The 24,835-nt window shown below is 41.2% G+C and overlaps 1 protein-coding gene across 5 annotated transcripts in view; it reads right to left on the minus strand.

Annotated features, from left to right (window-relative positions):
- Positions 1 to 24,835, minus strand: part of LOC105422023 (uncharacterized) — a 191,317-nt gene that overhangs the window by 25,468 nt on the left and 141,014 nt on the right. The window contains exon 1 of one of the 5 annotated variants that reach the window (XM_011631237.2): positions 2,720 to 4,024. The exons of the other annotated variants lie outside the window; for them this stretch is intronic. Within the exon in view, the coding sequence (XP_011629539.2) occupies positions 2,720 to 2,749 (30 nt within the window). The 5' untranslated portion in view covers positions 2,750 to 4,024. Of the gene's footprint in view, positions 1 to 2,719; positions 4,025 to 24,835 lie in introns of those variants that run through there. 5 annotated transcript variants of the gene reach the window in all.

A 24,835-nucleotide genomic window follows, 5' to 3' on the forward strand; every position in this document is an offset into this window, starting at 1 on the left:
TTAAATTTAGCTTCGTTATAACGGTAGCTAAATATAACGGTATTTAACTGTCCAATTCAGATTTGGAGATTTTACGTAATACGACGTTATTGCTCCACGTGCCACGGGTACGCGCGGGCCAACAAGCTCTCTCTCTCTCTCTCTCTCTCTCTCTCTCTCTCTCTCTCTCTCTCTCTCTCAGCCACGCCGAAAATACCGAATCGAGTTTAACGCGAGGAAACTGATACGATCTTCAAAGATACCCCGCAGAGAAGCATACGCGCGTCCGGATAATCCCCCTGCAGCGAGGACGTGCACGTGCGTAACGCGGCTTCATTCGGGGCACGTGCGACGGGGCTGCAGCGAGAGAAGATGCGCGAGGAGAGATCGTCTAATCAACGCGCACCGGCGGAGGCTGCATCATCGAGGCCGACAAATAATTGATGAGGCGGCGACATCCGGGAGAACCATCGGTCGGCGAAGAGGGCCCCTTAATAATTCATCGCGAGCGAAATCCACGATCCGTGACTCGGCGATCGACTCGCCCGTCGCTTTCGGGTAAGCACGTGGTGAGCGAGCGAGACGCGAGAAAGGAGGAGAATAAGACGGCGGGGATGAGGACAAGCCGATGAAGGCTGCGCTCCTACCGGGAGTTCCTTTCGCCTCTCCGCCGGATTGATAGCTGGGTCACGTGCCTGCGATCCCCGATACTCTCTCCACTCCACGAGTACGACGAAAGAGTCACGATAAATCTTTCAAACCGACTCGCTTTCGCACCTCCGAGAATCGTGCGGTTCGTCTACAGCCGCGAGAAATTACGAGGAAATAACGGAGGGTTGGACTCCTGCGGACGGGCGGGCGGGTTATAGTACAATGAGACATCCTCTTGATTCGTTCGTGCGAGAACAGCTGCAGCACAGTCGTTATTTTACCGTCGTTATTTACCCGGGTTTACCGTGGAATTTCCCGGTTTTAGTCTGAGCATTAAATACCGCCAAGGTACGGTACGCCTAGATATTGATTTTATTACCGCGAGTTGAAAGTAAAAGGGATCAGATGAGTTAAATATTTTCTATTGTTATTATGAAGTTATTTATAAACGATTCATAATACTAATTTCGCTCTGACTAACGTCGCATGTACGATAATTGATTTTTTTATCAAGGAAAAGAAGTGAAATTCCAGAAATAGGAGTCATTCGTGATATAATTTTTTTTTTTTTTTTTATAAAATACCACTTGAAATAAAAAATTCGCGTATTCAAGCAGCGAGTTGCTGATCAAATAATATAAAATTATCCTCAATGCGACTTAACGTTATCGTTATTTTGTGCACGCAGGTGATAGCGAGCCATTTCAAGTGACAATGTCACCGGCCCATTGTATGAAACTGTGCTGTTATCAATGCATGCACTGACTATTATGCAATGTAATGTGCATTCATCGCATGTCAATAAAGGGCTTAAAAAAGTTTCGTTCAATACATCCAACACATTCATCATCCAGAGTTATTGGGAAATTGATATGTCTACTCACAAGGCACCTGAAAGCGCTTACTTCATAGCTTTTGAAAAATAGTTTATATTTAAAATTAACTTAAAAAATAAATTAAATTTCTCGAGGATATGTAATTAAATATTTTCAAGATAATTTTGTTGTCATTTACACCGATCTCACTAACACAATTCTCGTTAATATCAACTTTTCTTCATTGCATTCTTATATGTATTTGTTTTTACAATGTGACGAAATTACGCATATTATTTTATATTGAGTAATTATAATGAGTAATTATTTTGATATTTTGAATCAGCTTTCAAGAAAAGTCCGGTTTCATCTGCAAAGTGCAGACTTGCCGATCGACGAAATCGCAAGGATCACGAACGCGGGTGAAAGTGCGCACGAGTGCGTTGAATGCTTCATTCATTGGCAACGAAAGATCCCCGTGAATGGCAGTCTCTCACAAGCGCAGATATCTATGGGTGGATACCTGCAAGCGTTTTTAACGGCCCGTGAATTTTCTCGTTTGCCTTTTTCCTTACCCACGTGTTTATTAACAGTACCGTTCATTCAGCCTACGGCGCTATATCGTTTCTATTTCTCAGGCCGTCATTATTCATTCCTGCATAAATGCTACCGTTTAGTTATCTTATTCTCGATAGAACTATTTGTCTTCGCGATCAATAAAAATCGGGAATTTAGTATTTGTCTCCTGTAATAACTACATGTATATATGGATATATATCAAAAATTTTTATAAAATTATTCGAATTTATTTCCCTAATTTTCAAAAATAGATATTTTAACACAGAAAAATATTATATATCAATTTAATGCCAGGAACACTGAATTATTTGACGATTTATGTATTTATTTTAAAAAGATCCCTTAATATAAAACTTTTAAAAAATAAAATTTTATATAATTTTCTTGTAATACAAAGGTCTCTGTCTAATTATCTTAGAAAAATTAATTGCTTCAAATTCTCTATGCAATTACATTGGACAATGATCAAATTAATTCAGAGATGTAAAATTGCAAAGAGTTAATTTGAAACATTTGCGCAAAAAATTTTAATCGCAATATTTCTAAAAATGTTCGAACACATTCTTCTCTGCAGAAGACAAAGAGTCGGCTTTTCCTCGTAAATTGCATACCCAGTGTGCACATCGACTCATTTCGACAAAAGACTCATTTCAAAAGCCACGGACGAGTGTCGACCCCTAAAACGAAGAACTCACCCTGCTCTGCTTAGTAAGATTGGTGCCCATCGGCCGGCGATTCCGCGTCGTGGCGCCGACGGCGACGTTGCGACCGGGCACGTCGTCGGCCGCGGGACATCCCCTCGGTCCTGAGGGTGCAGAGGGACCCACCCCTCTCGCGCCCGTTCCCCAACTCGGGTGCACTCGCGCGGCCACCCTGCTGCTGCTTGCCAGGCCCTCCACCGGTCCCTTTGTTATAAGTCGCGACGAGCCACCCCTGCGCGACGGTCCTCCACCGACACTACCACCTTCACTATCACCGACAATGACACTACCACCACCACCGATAATACCACTGTCGCTGCTTGTACTACTACTACTACTACTACTACTACTACTACTACTACTACTGCAGCTGCTGTTAGTGTTACGACTATTACCGTCGCAGCTGCTCTCTCGACCGGCACGACTACCATCGACTATGACGACAACCGCACCACCCTCCCTCGTCTCCGCCACCCCCGCGTCTTCCACAGTTGACTCTGGCACTTCGGACGACAGCGTGAACCATTCAACGATCCACCACGATCACCCCTTAGATCGATGTTGTCGCAGCTGTTAGTAAATCGTCGCGCAGCTGCCTTTAATTGTATTTTGAACTCGCGAGATAAACGGGAATCGCATGTAATGATTCGTAAAAATATTCTCGAGTAATCCTTCTCGTGGTTACTCAAGTTTGTCTATCGTTTTGCAGTCAGCTTGCATCCACGAAGCTTACTTCGTTAAATTTGCGCCAAGCTTCCAAGAGCTTGTTTACTCACTCAAATCGCTCAAGCGTGTCGAAGCTACGGCAGGATCGCATTTATATCTAGGTCTCTCGAAGCAGTCCTTATAGAAGATACGTATAAAAGATATATCACGAATTTTCGAGGTAGAAGATTCCGCGGGCCCGCATCCCCGCAGGACTAAGGCAACGCTTCCCGTCGATCAAGCTTCTCCGCACCAAGGATGTCGTGGAGACGTTAGGACCACCTGTCACGCAGACACCATCGAGCGTTCGGTCATCTCCGCAAGTCGAGGAACATGTCCCTGTCCCCAGGAGAGTCTATCGTCTTCGTCTCTCTCGTCCCCGTCAACTTCCGCTTCGTACTTCGCCGCCAGACATGTCCTCCGTTTGCTCGGTCTTCGTCATCCGAATTGAGCGTCGCCGATTCGCATTCTCATGTTCGCCGAGTATGCCGAGCGACAGAAAGCGATCCACGTCGTTGTCGTCGTCGTCGTCTTCTTCGAGAGGAGCACGAAGAGCCACGTCGCGCCGCGACGCTTTCCGACCGACTGACGAATCCGCCGCTGTCGATTGTCGGTGTTGGTGGTGGCGGCGATGGTGATGGTAGTGGTGGTGGTGGTAACCTTCCTTTCTCTCTTCATCCCCTTCGTCAGTTCTGACTCACTACTCGCAACCCTCATGAGCGCGACCTCGCGCATGTGCACGATACGCGCTCGTTTACACGAGAACTTCCGGCTGCACGTTTGTGCGCTGATTCGCGTCGTCGTCGTGCCGAGACGGACGTGTCTGGTTTGCGAAATTCATGCGCGAAGAATGACGAAGGTGTAAGATGTATGTAAAACGAGAGGATTTTTTTTACAAATTACGAAAATTTTGAAAAATAATGTCAAAATTAGCGATTGCATGTGAATGCTTACAATTTTCATATTCGCCCTCTTTTTAAGAAAAACACAAAACATGTTTGTATATGCATACAATAATATACTATAATATATTGTAATATACTATAATATAGCATATTATTATATTAAAATAATATAGCATATTATTATATTAAAAAAATTTTATATTTTATACACATTTTATGTTATTGATGCTAATTTGAAGCGGCGTTTTTCTGCTCCGCGGCGTCCCGTACAAACAAATCTGGCATTCGCATTACATTCTTTTCCATCCCTTCCTTTCAGTTTTTCACGAAAGTTCCCTCAATTATTCAGCTCGTCGAGACGTCGTGTTCGGAGCGATCGCTCAAAACAGAATGTCATGCAAATTCCGTGCTTCTCCCAAATTGCCCTGGCGGGCATCAACATTCAGACGACATAGGTCTACGGAGTCGACCCTGTATCGATAATACCGCGAGAGAGAGAGCTCGCGGGGTGTGCTTTCATCCCGCGCGCCTACGGTTAGTCGATGGCAGAGCTTTCCAATAAACGAGAGAGATCTCGGGCTTTGTGACTGCCAGAAGACAGATAAGGTATGCCGACGGTGAAAACGGGAGGGTCCTTGGTAAGGACCTGCCTACATCCCCAGGATCTCCGTCCCGGCCGCGCATATTAAATTGTTCGTCTCACAATGTCGACCGCCATGTCGCTCGGTTCCCTTTTATCGGCAACGACTTTTCACGATATTGGCAACCTGTTAATACACTTTACCGGGTGACTCGCGGAAAGCCGAAACGAACGGGAATGTCGAGTCATGATAGCGAGTCACGATTGCTATTAGTACGGACGTTTTATATCAATACCGTGGGGATTGAACGATCAATGTTACTCTGGTTTAAAAGCTGGAAGGGTAAACGTTATGTAACGTTATGTATTTAAACATGGGATTTTCACTTAAATTCTGTAAAGTTATCGCAATTTTTTATAAATAATTTTTTTTAATATTTTTCAAGCTACTTAAATACGCTGCATCAATAAATAAATTTATAATGTCAAATTAAAGGAAATTGTACAACTTCAATATTATTTTTTTTTTTTTAATAAAGAAAAGTATTTTTTGTAATCGTTTTACCGATGAAAACCGACAGAAAAGTCGCATAAAAGCTCGAAAAAAAATCGATAACGCGATGCAGAGTATTCTAGCGACGACCAACCCTTTCGTCGTCGTGGGGCAATCGTCGTTTCCCTAATTAATTAAATCGCACCCCCGTGTGCTGTTCCATGCGAACTACGGTTACGGTCGGAGCCAAAGCAGGCATCGGTTTAAGTTTGATTGGCTCAATAATTACGACGAGACCGGACGGAGGCTTATAATTACAACACAACGAATATGTTAATAATCGCGTCAGCGTAATTATTCAACGTACGATCCGACGTTTGATATTTCAATTCGATGTTATTTCTACTTTCCGAAAAAATATAATACATACATTAGAAAAGAATAAATATTATATATCATTAAACATTTAATTAAGAAGATTTAAAAAAAAATTTCAGTCAAATATTTTTAAGAACTAGAAATGATCGTTAGTTAAATTTAAATTGCCTCTTTACTCGCGAATCTTATTGTAGTTGAGTGTTTCTGGACCAAGATTACGATCAGACAACCGACATCCCGAGAGCAACTCGGATCGGTGGAAATTAGCACGATTTCAGCCGGTCTTCAATTATGACTTCGTAATCTCATTTACCTTCGCGCGTTGGCTTAATGAATTCATAACTTCGATTGGCCCGTAATATCCCTTACGTAATCCGCTTTATGGCGTTTTAAAAGTGATTAGGGTCGGCGCGCCTAAACGCGAGGCGGTGTACGACGAGGAAGAAGCAGCTTCTCTCGGAAGTTTCGCGCGCCGCGGAAATTCGACGTCTGAAAATTCCCTTAAGCTGATTTTACGCGAGACACCATCACCGCCGCCGAACCGCCCCCGCCCCCGCCGCTTCCGCCCTCGCGAGTCAAGTCGACCCCGCGCGGTGATTTATCCGTAGCAAGGTCCGCCTTCGAGGATCGTACTTTCATTTTTAACGTAATGCGGAAAATATTCGACCGCGCCCGCCACGGCGCTTTAAAAAAAAATTCATAGGGCGCATTAAAGGATGCGAGAAAACCCGACATACATAAACATGAGGGATTATTTCTCTAACGTGCGGCAATGGCGCGATACACAAAGGGGATTTGCCTTGATACTGCCCGTTAGTGGTCGAATTTCTCTCACTAACTGAATCGTTCGTGGAAAGTAATTTTATCTCATATATATATATATATCTTTGCGTGTACAAACTTGCAATCCGTTTGTTTAATTTCGCAAGCAGTGGCACTTTATGCATCGAGACGCTTCATCTCCATGATTTCCATTTTTAACAAACGATAAAATTACATAAATTTTTATTTTAATTATTATTAATTATCTGTATTTAATTTTAAGATTTCGCGTGTAATTATAAAGCAGATTGATCTTCGTATATTTTAAACAATTACATGTTACAGTTTAACATATTAATTTTAATTTTTGACAACCAAGAGAGTTGATCTCATCGAAATTTTTGTCGAAATTTGAGAAATTAAAGTTAGAAAAGTTTAGCTCGTGCATTAGAGGGTCAAACCCTGTTCGTGTTTCTTCGCCTCGATTGCCTTCCTTGTTGCACGTAGTTGCGTGTTCGTTCATGGACTGCGCTATTTTCGTGGTGCTCTCGAAAGGATGTCTATAGGGGTGGATTTCGCCATCCTCTATTAACCGCCCCTTCCTTTTTAAACACATACACACACGTCCATGTACGTTGACCATGTCATCTTCGTTGTACGTAGATGGCAGAGTACATGTGTATATATATGGTGTTTCAAAACTCTCTTTCCAAAATTTACTTTAAAAAATATAAATATTTATGTCTTTACAAAATTAATCTGAATACTAATCTCTTCATAAATTCGAAATTGACGTTTATTATTAAAATTTCTAACTTATTATTTGTTAAAAATTTTTAATATGTAAAATAAAGCATTATGTTATTTAAATCACCATCTAAAACTTTATGCAAATAAAGTGCTTTTCAATTCAAGTAGAAAAACACCTCGTTAAATAAACGCACGTAATTTAATTTTCAGCTGGCATTCAGTTTCAATTGTTTGTTAATAAAACGCTGTCAGCTTTGATACTCTAATGAAGGAAGAATTGAAGCGTGAACAATCGAGATCGATCCTTAATTAAGATACCAAGTATGTCGGGACACCCTGTATATACACGTACATGGATGTGTGCCTTCACGGCAATTAGCATGCATCCAACAGAGCTTAGGGATCGCCGGGGGTGTCCGAATAATCCTGCGTGATCTACGCGCGTTTCCAATACCCATATGCAGTGTGCTTATAGTGGCTGCCACAAACCCCCCTTATACAAACCCCCTGTATACAAGCGGCGAGCACTCGCATTATGGCGCTCGCGGGAGAGAAAAGCGGGCCCTTTGAATAATTTGCTTCTCCCGCGGCGAGCGGTGGGAATTGGATACGAGTGGCTTTGTTTTCTGAAAAAATTGACGATGAGTATCAGTCAACTACCGTTTAATCACTATTCGAATAAGGGATTTATCGTCGATTCGGGAAATTGCGACGCGTCGACAAAAAATCGCAATATCGCCTTATTTTTTTTTTGTCAGTTAAATCGCATCATCTATGAATAGCGTTTAATTAAGACTGTATGTTCGTTGTTTAATAAAAAATATTATATGAGTAAGCATCTATAGTCTATAATAAATAAATCTGATATAAAAAAATGTCAATATCGAGAGCACTTTATATAATGCTCACTTTATTTTAAATAATATATTACACTGCTACTTCATTTTATTTTATTGGAATAATATTCTCTCTTTAAATATCGGATTTTTTTTATAATTTATAATATATAAATACATTATAGTTGCAAATTATGAATATTACGTAGAGATAAATAAAATCTATATAAAAAAATTTTGTCACAGTACAATAAATTAAAAAAATGGTGTCGATTTTATCTTTCGTGGCTCGACTTTTGAAAGGTAGATTTCAGATTCTTAAAAATTTTAATTATCTGATTCGTTTGCGTACCAAACTTGATCTCTGAGAAACAGAGATTCCGGATTTATCTGCAGAAATTCTCAGCAATATCATCTGACTTGGCAAAGCCACGCGAGGCTTACAAGTACTCGCGACGATACGCGGATTTCGTGTCAAATATCAAACGCGTCGCGGTATGTATCTCGATGTCAAAGCGAGACGTCGTGCTTTCACGTCTCGCAACGGAATACGACGGAGTAAAGATACGGAGCCTGGCAAGAGAGAGGAATGACAGGGATGGCAGGAGACGAAGGTGGAGAAGAAAAGGAGAAGAAGGAGAAAGAGAAGAAAGAGAGATGAAGAAGGCAGAATCTTGATTTGATATTCCGCATGAAGGACTCTTCGTCGAGAGCTTTTACACGCTCGACGCGAGCTTTTCAGCGTCTACCGAAATATGAACAAGATACGTGATGATAACGCCGGAGAGCTTTACGTAGCGTTTCCCACATTGCATTTACGCGGACATAAAAGGGAGAATGCGATGGATATTTTATTGAAACTTCTAAGCTAACGGTCTAGCTACTTCGGCAGATCGAATCGATGATATACGATATTTGCTTTTATCAGAAATAATAATAATTATCTCATCAGAATAATAATAATTATTATTAACTTTATTAAAATTATATTTTTATGTAATGTAGATTTATCAGTGCACAATAAATTAAATTAAAGTAAAAAAAAATCTTAAAACTGCTTCATGCTTTAAAAGCTGTTTAACGCTCATTAAATTTACACGACGTGTTCAGAGCTTCCTAAGTAACGATTCTTTTGTCGGGCATAAATAAAGAAAATATCAGAAAGCTTTCTTTCCTCATGTCTCCTTTTTTCTTGGATAATAATGTTCACGTCACGTTCGCATCAACCTAACACGGAAAGCATAATCACGACCTCGGCCCTCCTCAGATTTTATCGACTCGGTCGACACCTGCTGCGGAAGAGTAATGGTCAATCGTGGATACGGGATTCGTGTTCTTCGGATTGGGTCAGTGAGACCAGCAGCAAGCCCTTTCGTCCTTTGTCCCGAGAAATCCCCGGACTAATTCGCCAGGCGGAAACGGCGCGCATTTTTGCGCGCGAGCGTTTTCCCATTAATTAAGGGGACCGAGGCCGGGGGACGCGAAGTGCGCCCTCCGATAAAAATCTTTCCACCGCGCAACATAAAGCCCCCGGGGAGGGTGACGACGATGTGGGCGACGGGATGCGGCCCGGAGATAGCCGGGATATAATATGGGGGTTGAGCGGCGACGATATCACGTGACTCGGCTCGAAATCTCGAGGTATATACGCGAGTCATTATGACAATCCGGGGGGGGGGGAGGGGCATTATGAGAGGGGCATTATGAGAGGGGCAGGCAAACGAGCAACCAAAAACGGAATGGGCAGTTATCCTCGGGAATTCCGCGATTTGATGGCGCATCAGGATTGTTTAAATTATAATCAGCGCCATTCGCAATCCTTTGCAACCCTTTGAATTATAGTGATACAAACGTAAATAACAGCAATGTATCTTCTGCTGTGACTGTCATTAATAATACTTATGTCAGATTTTAAAATGTTAAAGATAAATTCTGGCATTGAAATTATATATATTAAATAAATTTAAATATTAAAAAAATACATCATTAAAAAAATACATAATTCATTAAAATGCAAATGCAAGCGAATGTTACATATTTTTATTTTTCCAAACATAATTTAGAAACTTTCGCAACTTTGTCCCCTTTATGACTCTTCCAAAGAGCGTGCAGTGTCAGAAAGAGAGAAATTATCATGCAAATAATCATTTAATTATACAAAATGGTCCATTGTCGAAACAACGACTCGGATCAGAGTGCAAAGTTGTGTACCGATCAGCCCATCTGTCGTAAACCGCGATACATCGCAACCTTGCGCTAACTCGATTCAGTCATTAGTCATTGCTTAGATCTCCAACTTCAGACGATCAGAATGGATTACCGGGATTACGATTTACAGTCTCGCGGGAGTTTTGCTTACTCTACGACCGTAATTTTCTCCGGCTAATACCGGCAGGGGAATCTTAAAATCATTGAGTATTTTATTATTTTCCGCTATCATTCGAGTATAATTAATTTAACGAAGTACGGGATAAAATTCTTCAATCGTTGAAGACTCGCAAGGAAATTTTCACGTTCGGTCTGTGATACTTGAAATCAACATCGTTAAAAAAAAAAAACACTCCGATGTTTCTCCTTGAGGACCTCGATGACATCCTCCTATCTCAGGCCGACGATGATCTGCATGTGAAGTTCGGGCAAATTGCGTGTGCGCTCCACCGCGTCGATTCTGTAACGGACAAGCGCGTTACTCGTGCGTACGGACGGAGCCTCCGGTAATGAACGCATGACGATCCGCGGCTAATCGTCGCCCGGAGGAGTCGCCGAGACGTGAACCGCTCACGTATCGCCCGTTCGACCTCGCTTGGTCGGCGCATCGACGTCCTTTGATCTGGACCGGCCGGCAGTGCGATGGCCAATAATGATTCGCCCTTGCACACTGATTAATAGATCGCCGCTCGGCTCGAGCGTAAGGACGGCTCGGACGGCGCAATAGAGCAGCTGCGAGTGCAAGCGAGATGCAGCTAATACGAGAGAAACAAAATGTCGATTGAAGCTGCTGTCGTGTTAAACTTTCTTGTTTCGTTCAACGGGGATGAGAAGAATTTCCACAAGTGGCAAATTTTTGTGAAACTAAATGGAAATAAAAGATCATATCTTAAGGCCTAGGACAGTTTGTTACAAAATAAAATTTTTATGTAACGTAAATAATTGAAAATTCAGAAAAAGTGATTAGATCGACCGAAGAAAAATTTAGATACGTAGAAATGAATTAAGTAATTTGTAAATAATTCTGTTGTTATTCTTCAAATTAATGGTGATTTCCTGTTTAATTTCAGCGATAAAGTAATCTGCATCTAAATATCTTGGAATTTTTTTTTTTTTTTTATTTTAAATGGGACGAGTATATCGAGATTATTCATGAAACAAGATCGTAAGTTTAGTACATGGACAATTAATTACATGTATCGAGACAAGACGAGCTCGATAAATATGGAAATGGGCACGTTAAGCGTTTAAGCCGCACCGATGAAAAATTTATGAGCACCCTTCGCGTTTCATAAAAGACGCGAGTCGTGCGGAATAAAATTCGCGCAGCTGGCGAGTTTCTCGCGGTATTCGAAAGTAGAATGGCGAGGGATGTTGGCGTGTGCCATATCTCTCTCTTTCTCTCTCTCTCTCTCTACTTCCCTCATCCCCATGTCGTCTCTCCGCCGTTATGAGCTGACGACCGCGCTTCGTAACGAGGAATTATAGCTGGAACCGACACCGAAGTCTGTACAGTATCCAACGAGCATGAATTTCACCCGATTATCGGATACGCGTGGCCCATGTTAAATACCAGTTCGGACGCTGCAAGTGAAATAGTAGAAATCCATTAAAGGGCTCTGTACGGATACTGTCGGGATATACCGGGTAGTACCATTATTTCCCGATATATCGTGAGAATCAAACTGATCGTATAACCCCAGTGTCGAATAACCCCAAAAAAATCTCGGACGAGATATTGTTATTTAAATTCGCTCGCACAAGCATACTAGTAAAACTAGTACGTTATCAAATATCACTAAATACTATAAAAGTATCTATGACGTTTGCTTTGATCCCAATTTTTTAAATAAAACTTTAAACTGTATTTATACTTAATATTTATTACCTCACTCGTCTACAGTTTATCTCTCAAAATAAATATTAATTCAGCATTAAATGCATTCTCTTTCGCCGTGTTTAAGTGTAAACGAAAATTCACTGTGAATTTCCGCACGACTAAAATAATATGCCTCAGTTGTTGTAAAAAATCAAAACAAGGCATATCGGTTTTCCCGGTGCCGCAATTTATGAAACACAGTGTGTGCACAGCGGCCGTGCCTACATTCGCTCCGTCCCCGCGCACGATTCGAACCCTTCCACAAAATACCGCGACCACTGTGTTTTTCCACCCTTCCGATCGTATTCTATCTCGCGGCCGCAATCGCGTGTCGTTCCGCGCGCAGGCATCCGTGCACAAATACGCACTCGTGTGCGTGTCGCTGCAATAAATATGCGTGAGCGATAGGAGATTAATCGCGCACCGTAAACAGAGATTACCTTCCAACGCGAATTAGCCTTAGCGAGTGATTCGGAAGGATAGCCCCGCGGGAACAATGAAACCGTACACGACACAAAGCCGGGGATTTAAAAACAAAAATATGTATAACTGTTTGCGTTTTTAAACGCCATTTCTCTCGAAAAAATGCACGCGTTTTCTAAAAATAAAAGAATTACTTAACAGAATTGTGCAAAATTTCTTTGCAAATAGTGAACGGTTCATGGATTAAATGCAATTTTAACGCCTTACATATTAATAAAGCAATACGCAGATTAAAAACAATAAAACGTCAACAAACGTAATATATTCATGCATATTATCTAAACAAAAAATATATTAAAATATTGGAACTATTTTACTTAGCTATTTTTCATCTTTAACATCATTTATTTACATCTATTTATATTGAAGTATGTTGAAAGATTTGTGAAGATTTGGCAGCTCCAAATGTGAATTTTTACAAAATTAATATCGCATTTGATTTGTCCACATTTGTCCATAAGGAAATTTGCTCTAATTACTTATTATTATAATAATATTCTTTTTCATTGGAAAGATAAAAAATGATTATTTATGAACAAATATGAATATGCATTTTTTTTCATATGCATTAATTTTGTAAAAATTGACATGTGAGAGTGCCAACTTCACAGATCCATCTCGAATGTGTAACCCCTCTGGGATAAAATCTTCCATAGCCATCTCGAGTCGAAGGGAGCCCATGGATTACAGCAGTTTCGTTCGCGATTATTTTCCATGGTATTAATGATCGATCCCATTGAGCGTGTCTAGAGGCGACAATGTATCGCCAGGTTGTTTGCGACGCGTCGTGTCGCGTCGCGTCGCGTCGTGTTGCGTCGCGACGCGTCGTGGCGCCATAAGATCCGAGAGGGTAGGATTTTCCTCTTCCTCTCTTGTACTCATTCTTTGGCCCTTCGTGCACCCTCCAATCTTCGCCCACTCTCTATCATTCATCCCTGACGCCTTCGAATTTACTTCGGCTGCCCCGAAGGGCTCTTCCTTTCTCTCTCTTTCTCGTCTCGAGGTATTGATATATTGTCGCACTCGGATTCGCATTACACCTTAGAAAACGCGTTGATCAATGTTTCGCGACCGACTTGGAAGAGTAACGGATGCAAAGGAAAAGGGGTAGTTTCTGGATCGTATTACATTTCACTCGGGATTATTGATTGTCGTGGCGGCTCTGTGATTTCGGAATGGAATTGTAACTCGTCCTGTAACTCGATATTACATTCTGTTAAGGAAATGCGTCGATCTACCAATATCAAAAATATCAAAGAAAAGTAATATGTTAGAAATAAAAAAAACATCATGATCTCTGCAGATAAAGATTGAAAGCGATATATAATGTATTTTATTATAATATATAATAGAAAGCTTTGGGTCTTGTCGTTTTTCATGTGTGAAATTTTTGTTCCTTTTAAAATTCAATAAATATTATTTAAACCAATCAAAATTGTACAAGAGTAATTTTTAAAAAATCCTTAAATATATATTAATGATTACTATATTATTAGAAAGAAAATAACTATATGAGAAATTTATTTCCACTTTTTTTTCATTATCGAAATAAAGAATCATGACATTTCTTTCCAAAAGAATTCCCTTTATCTTATCTATCATTTTTAAAAATTATTTTTCTTAATCGTAAAACCATATTCTATTTCTTTATTCCTATTAATCGTTTGGCTTTTCAAATTAATTTCATCAAATCCTCAAATTAATGTTTAACTATTTGAATTATTATTCCGACGGCGACGTAATTCACAAGAGAAATTAAAATGTAAACAGCGCGGGATACCGTGAAATCCGTACGAGTACTCGATTAGAATGTAAATCGTGAGGGAAAGAGAAGATCGCTCTTGCATGCACTGCGTTTTGATAGCGTTATACGGGAGGTAAGGAGGTCCTTTGTCGTCTCGGCGGTTGCTTGGTGTAGCGCGAGGGTGCGGATCTCGCCGATGAATCGATGCTAACGGCGCGTGTGATACGAATCTGCATAACTAATCGTCGGCCTTTGCGCCAGCGTTTTTCGGGCCCCAAGTAACGTCGTTAGGTTCCCTTTGAGACGCAAATTCGAGACTGGGAAACACGACTGGCGGCGCGCCGCAAAGACGCAAAGACGCAGTCCTGCAAGAGATATGCCGCACATCGTTTGCACTTTTGTCCGCGAGATAAAGTGTATACGCGGCTGAAAGTAACCGCAAAACGCGAGACTCGTAACCGCGCGAAATAAAGTCACGGGAATTTCAAAGGGCGACAACGCTTCCGGCAGAACTTTAGGTACGACGTCGCAAAATGTGCACTTGCGGCATAATAATAAAAAACGAGAATGAGTTTTTTTTTTCTTTAAGAGAAGAATAGAGTTAAATGCTGCTATAATAATAAAAATACCATAGAAGAGAGATATTAATATAATCGAACTATCGCACTTTAGAAATAAAATATTTTAATTAATTGGATGAATCGAATTCTTACAATAAAATAAATTTCTTACTTTTTAATTTTTAATTTTGGCTTTTAATTTTTTTTACTCACGGAATAAATATTTATTTTTGTTCGCAATATAATATCGTTCTTTTATCATTCGCGATGCATCTGTAGATTAACATACATTTCGTGCTCAGCTATTTTTACTCCCAACTTCGATCCAACGTAATTACCTACTTATTTCTCTACACGATCGTGTCAGAAGTTACTGGCAGAAATTATACACGAGAGTAATCGTGAGAGGATCAAATACATTTTTTTGCGATAACAGCATGAGGTTTTATAGAACGTTCAAACGGCAGGCTAAAAAGAAACCCGCGTAACGGGCTCTCTTTCTAATCTAGCGAAAGTTCTCGGTGTACATTTCCAAGCTGGATGTCGACCACAGGAATATTCCCACATGATAAAAACAGAGGCAATTTGCCAAAACGTCGGCTTGATGGCTGCTCGGCGCGCTTTCCTGTAGACAGCCACGACACGAGGGTTACGTCGCGCTCGACTTCGAGGTTTAGGGTTGTGAGAGAAGGGCGTATAGGGCGAAAGAAGGTCGACGACGCGCCGAGACGAGGAGACGACGTAACGTTAACGCGGACGAGGCACAGCCATCCCCTCGAAAGGACGGGGAGGGGGGGAGAGGGGGGGGGGTTTGAGTCCAGAATGCGAGAGGATATCTCGCAGGAGGAAAGTGGGATGTAAATTGCTCGCACGAACATTAGTCATCATCACTCGCAGCCCTTACCTCAACTTTGTTCGAGGAAAGTACCGGCCAACCCATCATTCCTCCCTTCCCCGTCTCTTCAGTCTTTTCCTTATCCTTGTCATCGTCGATCACATCGTGTCTCCCCGGCTTGCTCTCCTCCCATCAGTCCTTCATCGACTCTCTCGCTCTCTTTCTCCTTCTTCATCTTTTATACTTGCACTTTCGTGACACTTTCGCTCGACGCATTCAACGAAAGTTTTCTTAAATAATGATTCTTTTCATCGGGATCTCTTCAATTTTCTACAAATCTAACTAGAAAATTTTCAAATTCGTCGAATCTATTTTAGGATATTGCACGCAAGAAATATTTAATTTGTACCACTGCTGATTTTTATTTACATCAATTTTGTAAATTCCCTCGAATTTTTTGGCTCTCGTTTTTTAATCGTTAAAATTTTTCGTTCTACGTTCACAGTATTAGCTTACACGCGCGTATCATGCGGACATATCTCGACAAACTGTAACAATGTTAATTTATTCGACGTCTACAATCTACGTTACGTTGGCTTTTCTCCTCGGGAACGGAATTTCCCTTCTGTCTCGCCATCATCCTCGCCTTGTGCGCCGGTGGGTAAACGACGCTTGTCTAACTTCTATAGAAATACATTTCACCGGAGAGGGAATTGCTAACAAGTTGCGCGCCAGGTTCTCGCTGAAGTTTCGTTTCGCCCCGATCGTCTTCGGAACACACAGCATTTTCCTCTGATCTGACTGAGGAGAAGCCATATCGCTTTGGTGCTTTGGAATATTAATTTATCAAAGTTCACAGTCTACGGAAGAATGTTAAATGAACAATCATGACCGATAATAAAAAATAACGAAAAAATAATCTAACGCTATTTTTTGTTGACATTTTATATCTCTCTCGTACTCTTCTTGTAAAATATTTCCTCTCATTAAAAATATACTTGTGCGAAAATTAGTAAAAAAAACATTGGCCACCGACATTGAAAAAATATTTCTTTCGCGTTTTTTTGTTGAAAGATATTTAACATTTTCGTCAGTATGTTTCATCTGGGCTCTTAATAATTAATTCTCAATAAAATTTTAAAGCTAATTCGATCGGCAATGATTATTCATCAGGTAGCTGATTGATCGGGGGGTTGACATTAATAATTACCATGAGTAAATGCGCGCTCGGGTTTTCAGGTGCAAACACAATGTTAATTAAGCGCTCGCGATGCGCCGCTAGCGTTTGACGCAAAAATCTCTTCATTATAACTTTCAGAGATTTTGAAACGGCGAAGGAGGATGAAGTAGCTCCCGGGAAGAGGCAACGGAATCACTTTCTTCCTTTGGGACCTTCTAGGATATTCTGGCGTCCCGGCGAGTACTCCGAGTAGTTTCGAAAGCAATTACGATTTCCAGAAGGCGGACAGCGTAATTGAATATTACGCAAGCGGAAGCCGTTTTCCTTCTTCTCGGAAGACAGAGAAAGAGAGAAAGACAGGAACTATATAAACTCGACTATAAATTTTAAAAGTTTTTCGTGGTAGATGCGGGCAAATCGGCGCCTCCTATGGATACTTCCCTTTGAGGTCTTTTATTAAAAGCATTTTACCGAAAGCGCGGTAAAGCTGCTACAGCGATTTGCATTCTGAAAGAAAATTGCATGCGCCTTTGCGCGTGAAAAAGACGCATAATATTTAAAGTTTACATTTATCACAGATTTTTTTTTGGAATATACCATCCATCTCGCCAATAATTTCACGTTTAATTCACGTTACATTTATGCAACAGCATGACAGAACATTTATATCAATCTTAATTTTAAATCTTTTGACAAATTTAGAATGTACATAGATATATCATTTTTTGGTTTTTCACAATGTAAATCTTTTTAACAATGTAAATGTTCAAATATTTAAGGGTTGAATGTATACGGAAGAAAAGAGAGAAAGAGAGGCTTTCGACAGAGAGCGTTTCCAAAACGATACGCGAAAGTTCCGCGAGTTATCGTAGCGCAAAATTTTAATCTACCCCTTGCATCCTTCCCCTGCGTTTCCCTTCACGGTCGGCGCACTTTCCCGACCTCGGGAAAAGGGAGATGGAAAACGGAGAGAGTTGAGAAGAAGTTGCAAAACGGAAAACAAAGAATATTAGCGCGATTAAGCAAGAGTCCTGTGGCGTACGCGGCAGGGTTGTCCTTTCGTTTATTCTGGCCCGAAATGGGGCTGCGACCTTCCCGTCGAGCTCCATTCGGAAGAAGTAACGACCCGAAGGAAATGTTTGTCGGAGCTTTTTGGGCTGTTCAATCCCCTCGATGGAAGTCCCGAGCAACTTCCATGGGAGAGGCCGTCGTCATCATCGAAGAGGAGAAAAAAAATAACGAAGGCATCTTGTAGACGCCGAATTAAAAACATGAGGTAAATTTGATCCCTTTGAGGATCCGTAGGTGGAAATACTTCTGAAGAATTACTTCGTTCTCTTTAAGAGATTTCTGCGTTCGAGAATCTGTCACGGATCAAAGGAGCTCAACGAAGCTGCCGCTTGTATTATTTTTCACGTAGTATTTCCGGTTGTTCGCACTTTGTTTCATCTGCAGATTCTTTGAGCAATTTGAAGTAGACTCTCCTTCAAAAGAAGAATATCGATAATTGGAAATTCAAGAATTTTCACAGAAAGTCGTATAAAGATACAAATTGTAGTAGAAAAAGGTAATTCAAGTCAAACATTGATTTAATAAGATTTAACAAGACCAAGACCATATTCTATTCAATCATTAAAGAATCAAGAGATTCGTATTATTATGATTTAAAATAAGAAAATCGCCGAACAACAATTTTATCGCGAAATATTAAATATTAAGATTAAAATGTAAATTGTAGCATCATTATGTATTATTATGAATAAGACGAAGATAAAAATTTAAATTAAAATTATTAAATTAAAATTTATTATGAAAAGATTTTGATATTTTAGTTATAGTTATATCATCTTTGTATTGCTACATTTTCATCATCTCTCGGTAACTTTCGCCATCCGACGAATCTCCAATGATCCGACAAAGTTCTGCCGACAGGTTGCTGGCAGACTTACGTTCAAGTAAGATACTTAATCGATAATCGTGCTCGCATCCTCTCGTGAGAGAAGAGGCTTTCCCGTAGAAAGCTCCGTCTCCGGCTGAACAGGGGTGACTCCCGCGGGAATGAATGACTGATGAGGATCCTCTCTTTCTCTTTCCACCTCTCTTCGCGGGAAACGCGAGATTCCGGCCGCGGCAATTCTAAGATTCACTTTACGGCGACGTGCGAGATAAATTGCGGCCGCATGGAAATATCAACGATACGTCAACGACGGAGGAAGCGGCGGGGAGGTGCGCTCCCCGTTTATTATTGTCCGCTCGCGTCATTATGCATTCGGATAATTGACGGCTGTCATGGTAACGCACAAATGTGCCACGAAATTATTCCTGTAACTTTCCGGGGAAAAGTGCTGGAAATTGCCGCACGCATCGCAAGAATATAAATGACGCGTATAAATATTTTTTTACTGGATAACTGGAACATTTTTGTGGAGAGGTTTGAAGTAATATTTAAAAAAAAAAAAAAAATGTATTTTCGATTAAAATGTGGAAAAAATAAATGCATATAATGCATAAATGTATTACGTACATATGTGCGGAACATGCAAAAAATTTTGTTTGATAATTTTCCTAATATTTACCTTTTCTATAGATATTCTATCGTGTTTGATTATTTTAAAATTATTCATGCAATATGAAGAAGGATTTTTTTTTTATAGTCAAAAACAACTGTGTGAGGTATAAAGGCAATACTTTCACGCAAATCTGGCTTCCATTCTCTATGCTATTCTTTCCCTTTTATTCGGCAAAAAGCTACAGATGACGTGATACAGATTCCGATCTTCACGACTACCGACCATTGTGCACCCTCAACAAACATTTCTCGCATTTCATTTTATCGAGACAGCATTCGCGGCTTTAAACGCGAGCCTCGTTTTTGCCACTGCCGAAGGCTACGGGTTAATATCGACGTGTCCTGCCTCACCCCCGAGGCTTCCTCTTCGGGGATGGAAAAGCGTCGCGACGGCGCCACGCGGCTATACACGCGCATTGACAATCTTCGCGCGCGACTCTTACGACCATCCGATACATTTTCGTGCTCTTATTGTTACGATTGTCGATTCGCACCACCATCATCCACCCGCAAATCTACCATTATTCGCCACAGGGTCTCTTTCACCAAATGCTCTCATCTTGTCGTACAGTTTTTTCGAGCAATATACTGAATTGAAGCAATATTGAACCGATATCAATTCGATCATTTTGATTGATAATTGCATATTTGAAAAAATAATTAATACTGAATTTAGATTAAAATCATTTTGCATAAATTGATTCATGTTGATAAAAAATTATTTCAATTTACGTCAAAAAGTTATTTGTTGGATTTAATGCCTGGCATCATAATTTTTTGCGTATAAATTAAAGCGACGGTACTCCCAGTATATTATTTTCCCTCGAAGTCTATCGAGCATCAAGTAAAAGCGTTTTTCGCGGCACATTTCACGCTTCCTTGCACTTTTGGCCGTTAGACTCGTTCGAACTTTCTTCGTGCTTTTTTGGCAATCGCCGATGTGGCGCCGCATTTATGGACGCGAATACATAGACAGATTTTCGTCGAGTCGCCATTAGAACGTTGGCATTCTCGATACGTTTTAATGGACTAAAAATGTTTCCTACCATATTTATGCTATCCATCTCGACACTATCCATCTCGGTTGATTGAACATTCCCTTTAAATCCTTCCCTTCATCAAAGCGCAAATACAATTCTTCCTCGGCGCAACGAGGATTTCAACGAGGAAAGTCTCGCAGTCTTGTTATTAGACCCGACGGCTGTTTTCCCTAGTCGTCGACGTCGACGGGTGAAGAACGGGTCGTAATGACATACGTGATCCCGGGTCTTTTAGTGATCGTTGGACGCCGGTATTCCGCATGGTGGAAACGCAAAGAAAACGTCGCTTCTCTGCGATTTCACGCAAGGAGAGACGCAGGCGGCATTTCGCGTCAGGGACCGCCGCGCCATTCAATTAAGTTTATCTCCGGCTCTTTTGCGGAGGGTCGACACCCACAGACCCGCAAAGACCCGCCACGTACACGGGGCCTCCCTGTCGGTCTGCACCGTGACCACGTGCGGAATACGTACGGCCCCTCGTCGTCGCACCGCCGGCGCCGCGCCGGGCGATACTCGTCGTAACGGCGTGTCGTAATAACGCGCCTTATTCCTCACAGCCTCCGCGGCAGTTATCCGACGATCTCTCCACGGCTGTAACGAGAGACGTAAGGCTGGGGATTAATTAGGTTTATATCTGGCCGCGACGCAGCCGGCCCTGAATCGCGAGACTCGTAACCCCGGGAATTAATTTCCCCGTTTATTAACCCGTGGCATTACCAACGAGTGTCTAAAGGGAAGGTCTAAGTTAAGGGAAATGGGGTGCCGTAGTAACTCGTTGAAAATTTCGTTATCTTATTTACGGGGATGGCTAAGGATGTAAAGAAGAAAGTATGCCGGCCGCCTCTATGCCCGAGGTTAATATAATTGCGCGCAAACTCAGGATGCGCTCAGCTCCGTCCCGATACATTTTTCTTCCTGCGTTCCGAAAGATTACGAACGCTAGCGTGATTTAAAATTCGATTAAAGTAAGTAACTTGCTACACTTGTCTATTGCTATCTACCTAGCTTTATTTTCTCATGTATCCGGCGGCAGGATTTTCCTCGCTTCCCGAGATTAAATAAATGCCCCGAACCGCGGAAGTTCGAGAAACACGTACTTACCTCCACCTCGGCCGAGCGCGAGAAGTCTTCGCGAGAAGTACTTCTACTTCCACGGGAGATACTTCTCGCCGGGAACGACGGGTTGCCTTCGGTTTTCGTTCTCCATTCTTCACGCGAAGTTAAAGAAGTTAGGATATTTTTTTAGCAAACTAGACTTTAGCGTCCGATGCCCCCCGGGCAACTCGCGAACGAGGAAGAGTAAATATCGTAGAAAAAAACGAGAAGAGATAAAAGTAGAACCAGGGGGAGGAAAAGAAATTTACTTCATTCTGTAAAATTCAGTAGCTGAGAAAAATCGAAATAATATAAGGATACAAAGTAAGATGAAATATGAATAAATATGCAATTATATAAATAGCAATAAATATTACGTCGCACACACAATGATAATATAAACAATCGTTATAAAAAAATCATGATTATTTATATTAATCAAATAAATCATCACAATAAAATGAAATAAAAGAGAAATTAAAGGAAAAGATATAAGATCTCTATGGCATAAATGTTACATATAGCTTATCTAGTTGTGTGAGAATTTTATCTCACTATATCTCGCTCCAGAGTTCATCTCGTCACTCGTATCGTTCCGTAAAAGGACCGTCGAGAACCAAATTTCCAGCGTGTGATCGTAAAATCGCTTTAAAAGCGATCTGGCCTCTCGGATAACGTTCCATCACGTTCGCTTACCGGCACGACCCACTTCGACACGATGTTTACGTCGCGGATTTTCGATGGGTCGAAGCAGTGATAGTGATTTCGCACTTAAAGAAGCCATCTTTATATACACATTTTACGTCTCGGAGCGTCGCAATAGTTTGAGTCTCGATTGAGATACGGAGCACGAGTTATCTCAAGTATACAGGAAGGTGATTTAAAAAATTTCTCTGCGGAAAACGGTAAAGTCATAGCATAGTCTCTCTCTATATCAAAAGCATACTATTTCTCGGAGATGTAAATTGTAAAATTAAACGTGTATAATTTTACCATAAGATTGTAAAAATAAAAATGTCTTTTTTGAGCATCACTATTTTATTGAATTTTACCATAATTCTTAACGATATATTAAAAATGGATTTGCGTTGATTAAAATGCCAAAATTAAATTAAATAATAAATAAGAGTTAAGCAAACGCATGTAATTTTATTTCTGGGAAAATTTGACGCGAGAGATTTTTTTACGGTCAGAATTTTTTTTATATAATTTACAAACCTGATTAATAAAAAAATTTTCTTTTGCAATTTTGGCAAAATTTCATTGTATCGTTGCATCCAACTGCATCGGGGCTTAAAATTGAGTCAACCCAGTCGAAATTTCGTTATACCGAGTTATCATGTGGTACAGACACCGAGGACGAGAATTCGATAAAATTACGCTGCAATGGAAACTTTGTTACCGATATTCACTACATCAAAGTTTGACGGGAAAAAGATAGCTTTCGCATTGCATACGTCGCTTTCAATCAACATCAGTTAGAATAATGTTGAAAAAGTTTCGACTTCAGCTATTTTGAACAATTTGTTTCCAATTTTAACGATTACCAGAAATTCAGTTTCAATTGCGATAATCTTGAAAAAACAGTTTCAATAATTTCAACATCCCCTTCCAGCATCCCCTTCTCTCCATGAAACTACAGAAATTTCTAATAGGAGTACCTCTAGTAGCACCAGAAAACAAGATCAGTATATCTGTTATTTCATAGTCATGTCAGTTTCGGTTTGCAATTCTATCGACTTATCACTGATATTGTCTAAATTATATTTCGACATTATAAGCTCAGATTTAACAACGAATCTGAATAACGATTACCGCGTATCTCGTGCAATCCAGCTGCTCTCATTGTTTGTTAATACGTACATTGTTTGTTACGAACGTAAATCCGAAATCCGGATCCGGATAGGGAGTAGCCCTGTTCAAACAAGGGCGTCGTAACGGAAACGTAATATTCTTGTACGCCCCGCTGGGTGGGTTTCTGGCACCGGACGTAAGATCGGAGGCACAGCGACGTTCGTTTCGCCTGACGCCAGATACCGAGAGCGAGTGGAAGAGTCGAGGCATAAGTCGGCCGGGGCGACGCCAGCCTCTTAAAACTTACCCCTCTCGTGGCTGCCGCCACCTCCCCTCCCGGTTAGGTTAATAGAAAACCGCAAACGGCAAGGAGAGTTTCGAAACCGTTTCCGATTGCGAGACTCGACGCTCCACCGAGCATATCGATATTTAAGGGTATCGGAGAGCCGAGGGAGAGTCCCACCCTAGCCGCGAATAAATTCGGAGCTACGAGCTTTCTCGAGTAACAGTTAACGCGATTGTCGGATTTGCGTAATTTATTCGGCAAACTTGCGAATTGAGTTTACGTAACTTCTCAATGTTTGACGGAAAATAATTAGCGAGAAACTTGAATCGCACGAATTTTCGCGAATTCTTCTGGTGATCCTGACCGATGTGTCATCGGCAATAATCGTCAGATAATCGCGGTAACGCGTGTTCCACTTGAAGTCGCGTTTCCTGTTCTCTCTCGACCGTGAAACGGAATACCGCAATATAATCGGACAAGATGACGCGGCTGCAATTTCAGGAAATAAAACTTGGAATGCATTCGTATGCAAAATAACAAAAAAAAAGCCCCATTCTCCGGACCCTTCCTCGGAACAACGGAAGGAGAGAAAGAGAGAGAAAGAGAGAGAGAGAGAGAGAGAGAGAGAGAGAGAGAGAGAGAGAGAGAGAGAGAGAGAGAGAGAGAGAGAGGGAGAACAAGCAGCATGACGTTGCAGGCAGCGGGGCTTTCATGTCGGAATAAAAGGTCCTTGGTTATTGCCTGCTTATTGCGCTGTTTTGCGTGCCGTGGCGTCTAGGAATCGCATTTCTTACGTGAAGTGCACCGCGCGTTCCTGCCCCCACCGCCGCCGCCGCCGTCGTCGTCGACGACGTCGAGACAGGATCGTTTGCAGGCATTCCTCCCGTTGCTCCTGAATCCGCGAATCCTCGCGGCTTTTTCGCATTATTTGTACGACCTTCTCAATGTAAGAGCATTTGAAATTCTGAATTCCGAACGACGATGCGCCGCGAAGAAAGGATTTCACCGCGGCCTGAAGTGAGCTTTGT

This window comes from Pogonomyrmex barbatus, unplaced genomic scaffold (assembly GCF_055798465.1).
Source record: "Pogonomyrmex barbatus isolate J1 unplaced genomic scaffold, ASM5579846v1 scaffold13, whole genome shotgun sequence".
Taxonomy (NCBI): Eukaryota; Metazoa; Arthropoda; class Insecta; order Hymenoptera; family Formicidae; genus Pogonomyrmex; species Pogonomyrmex barbatus.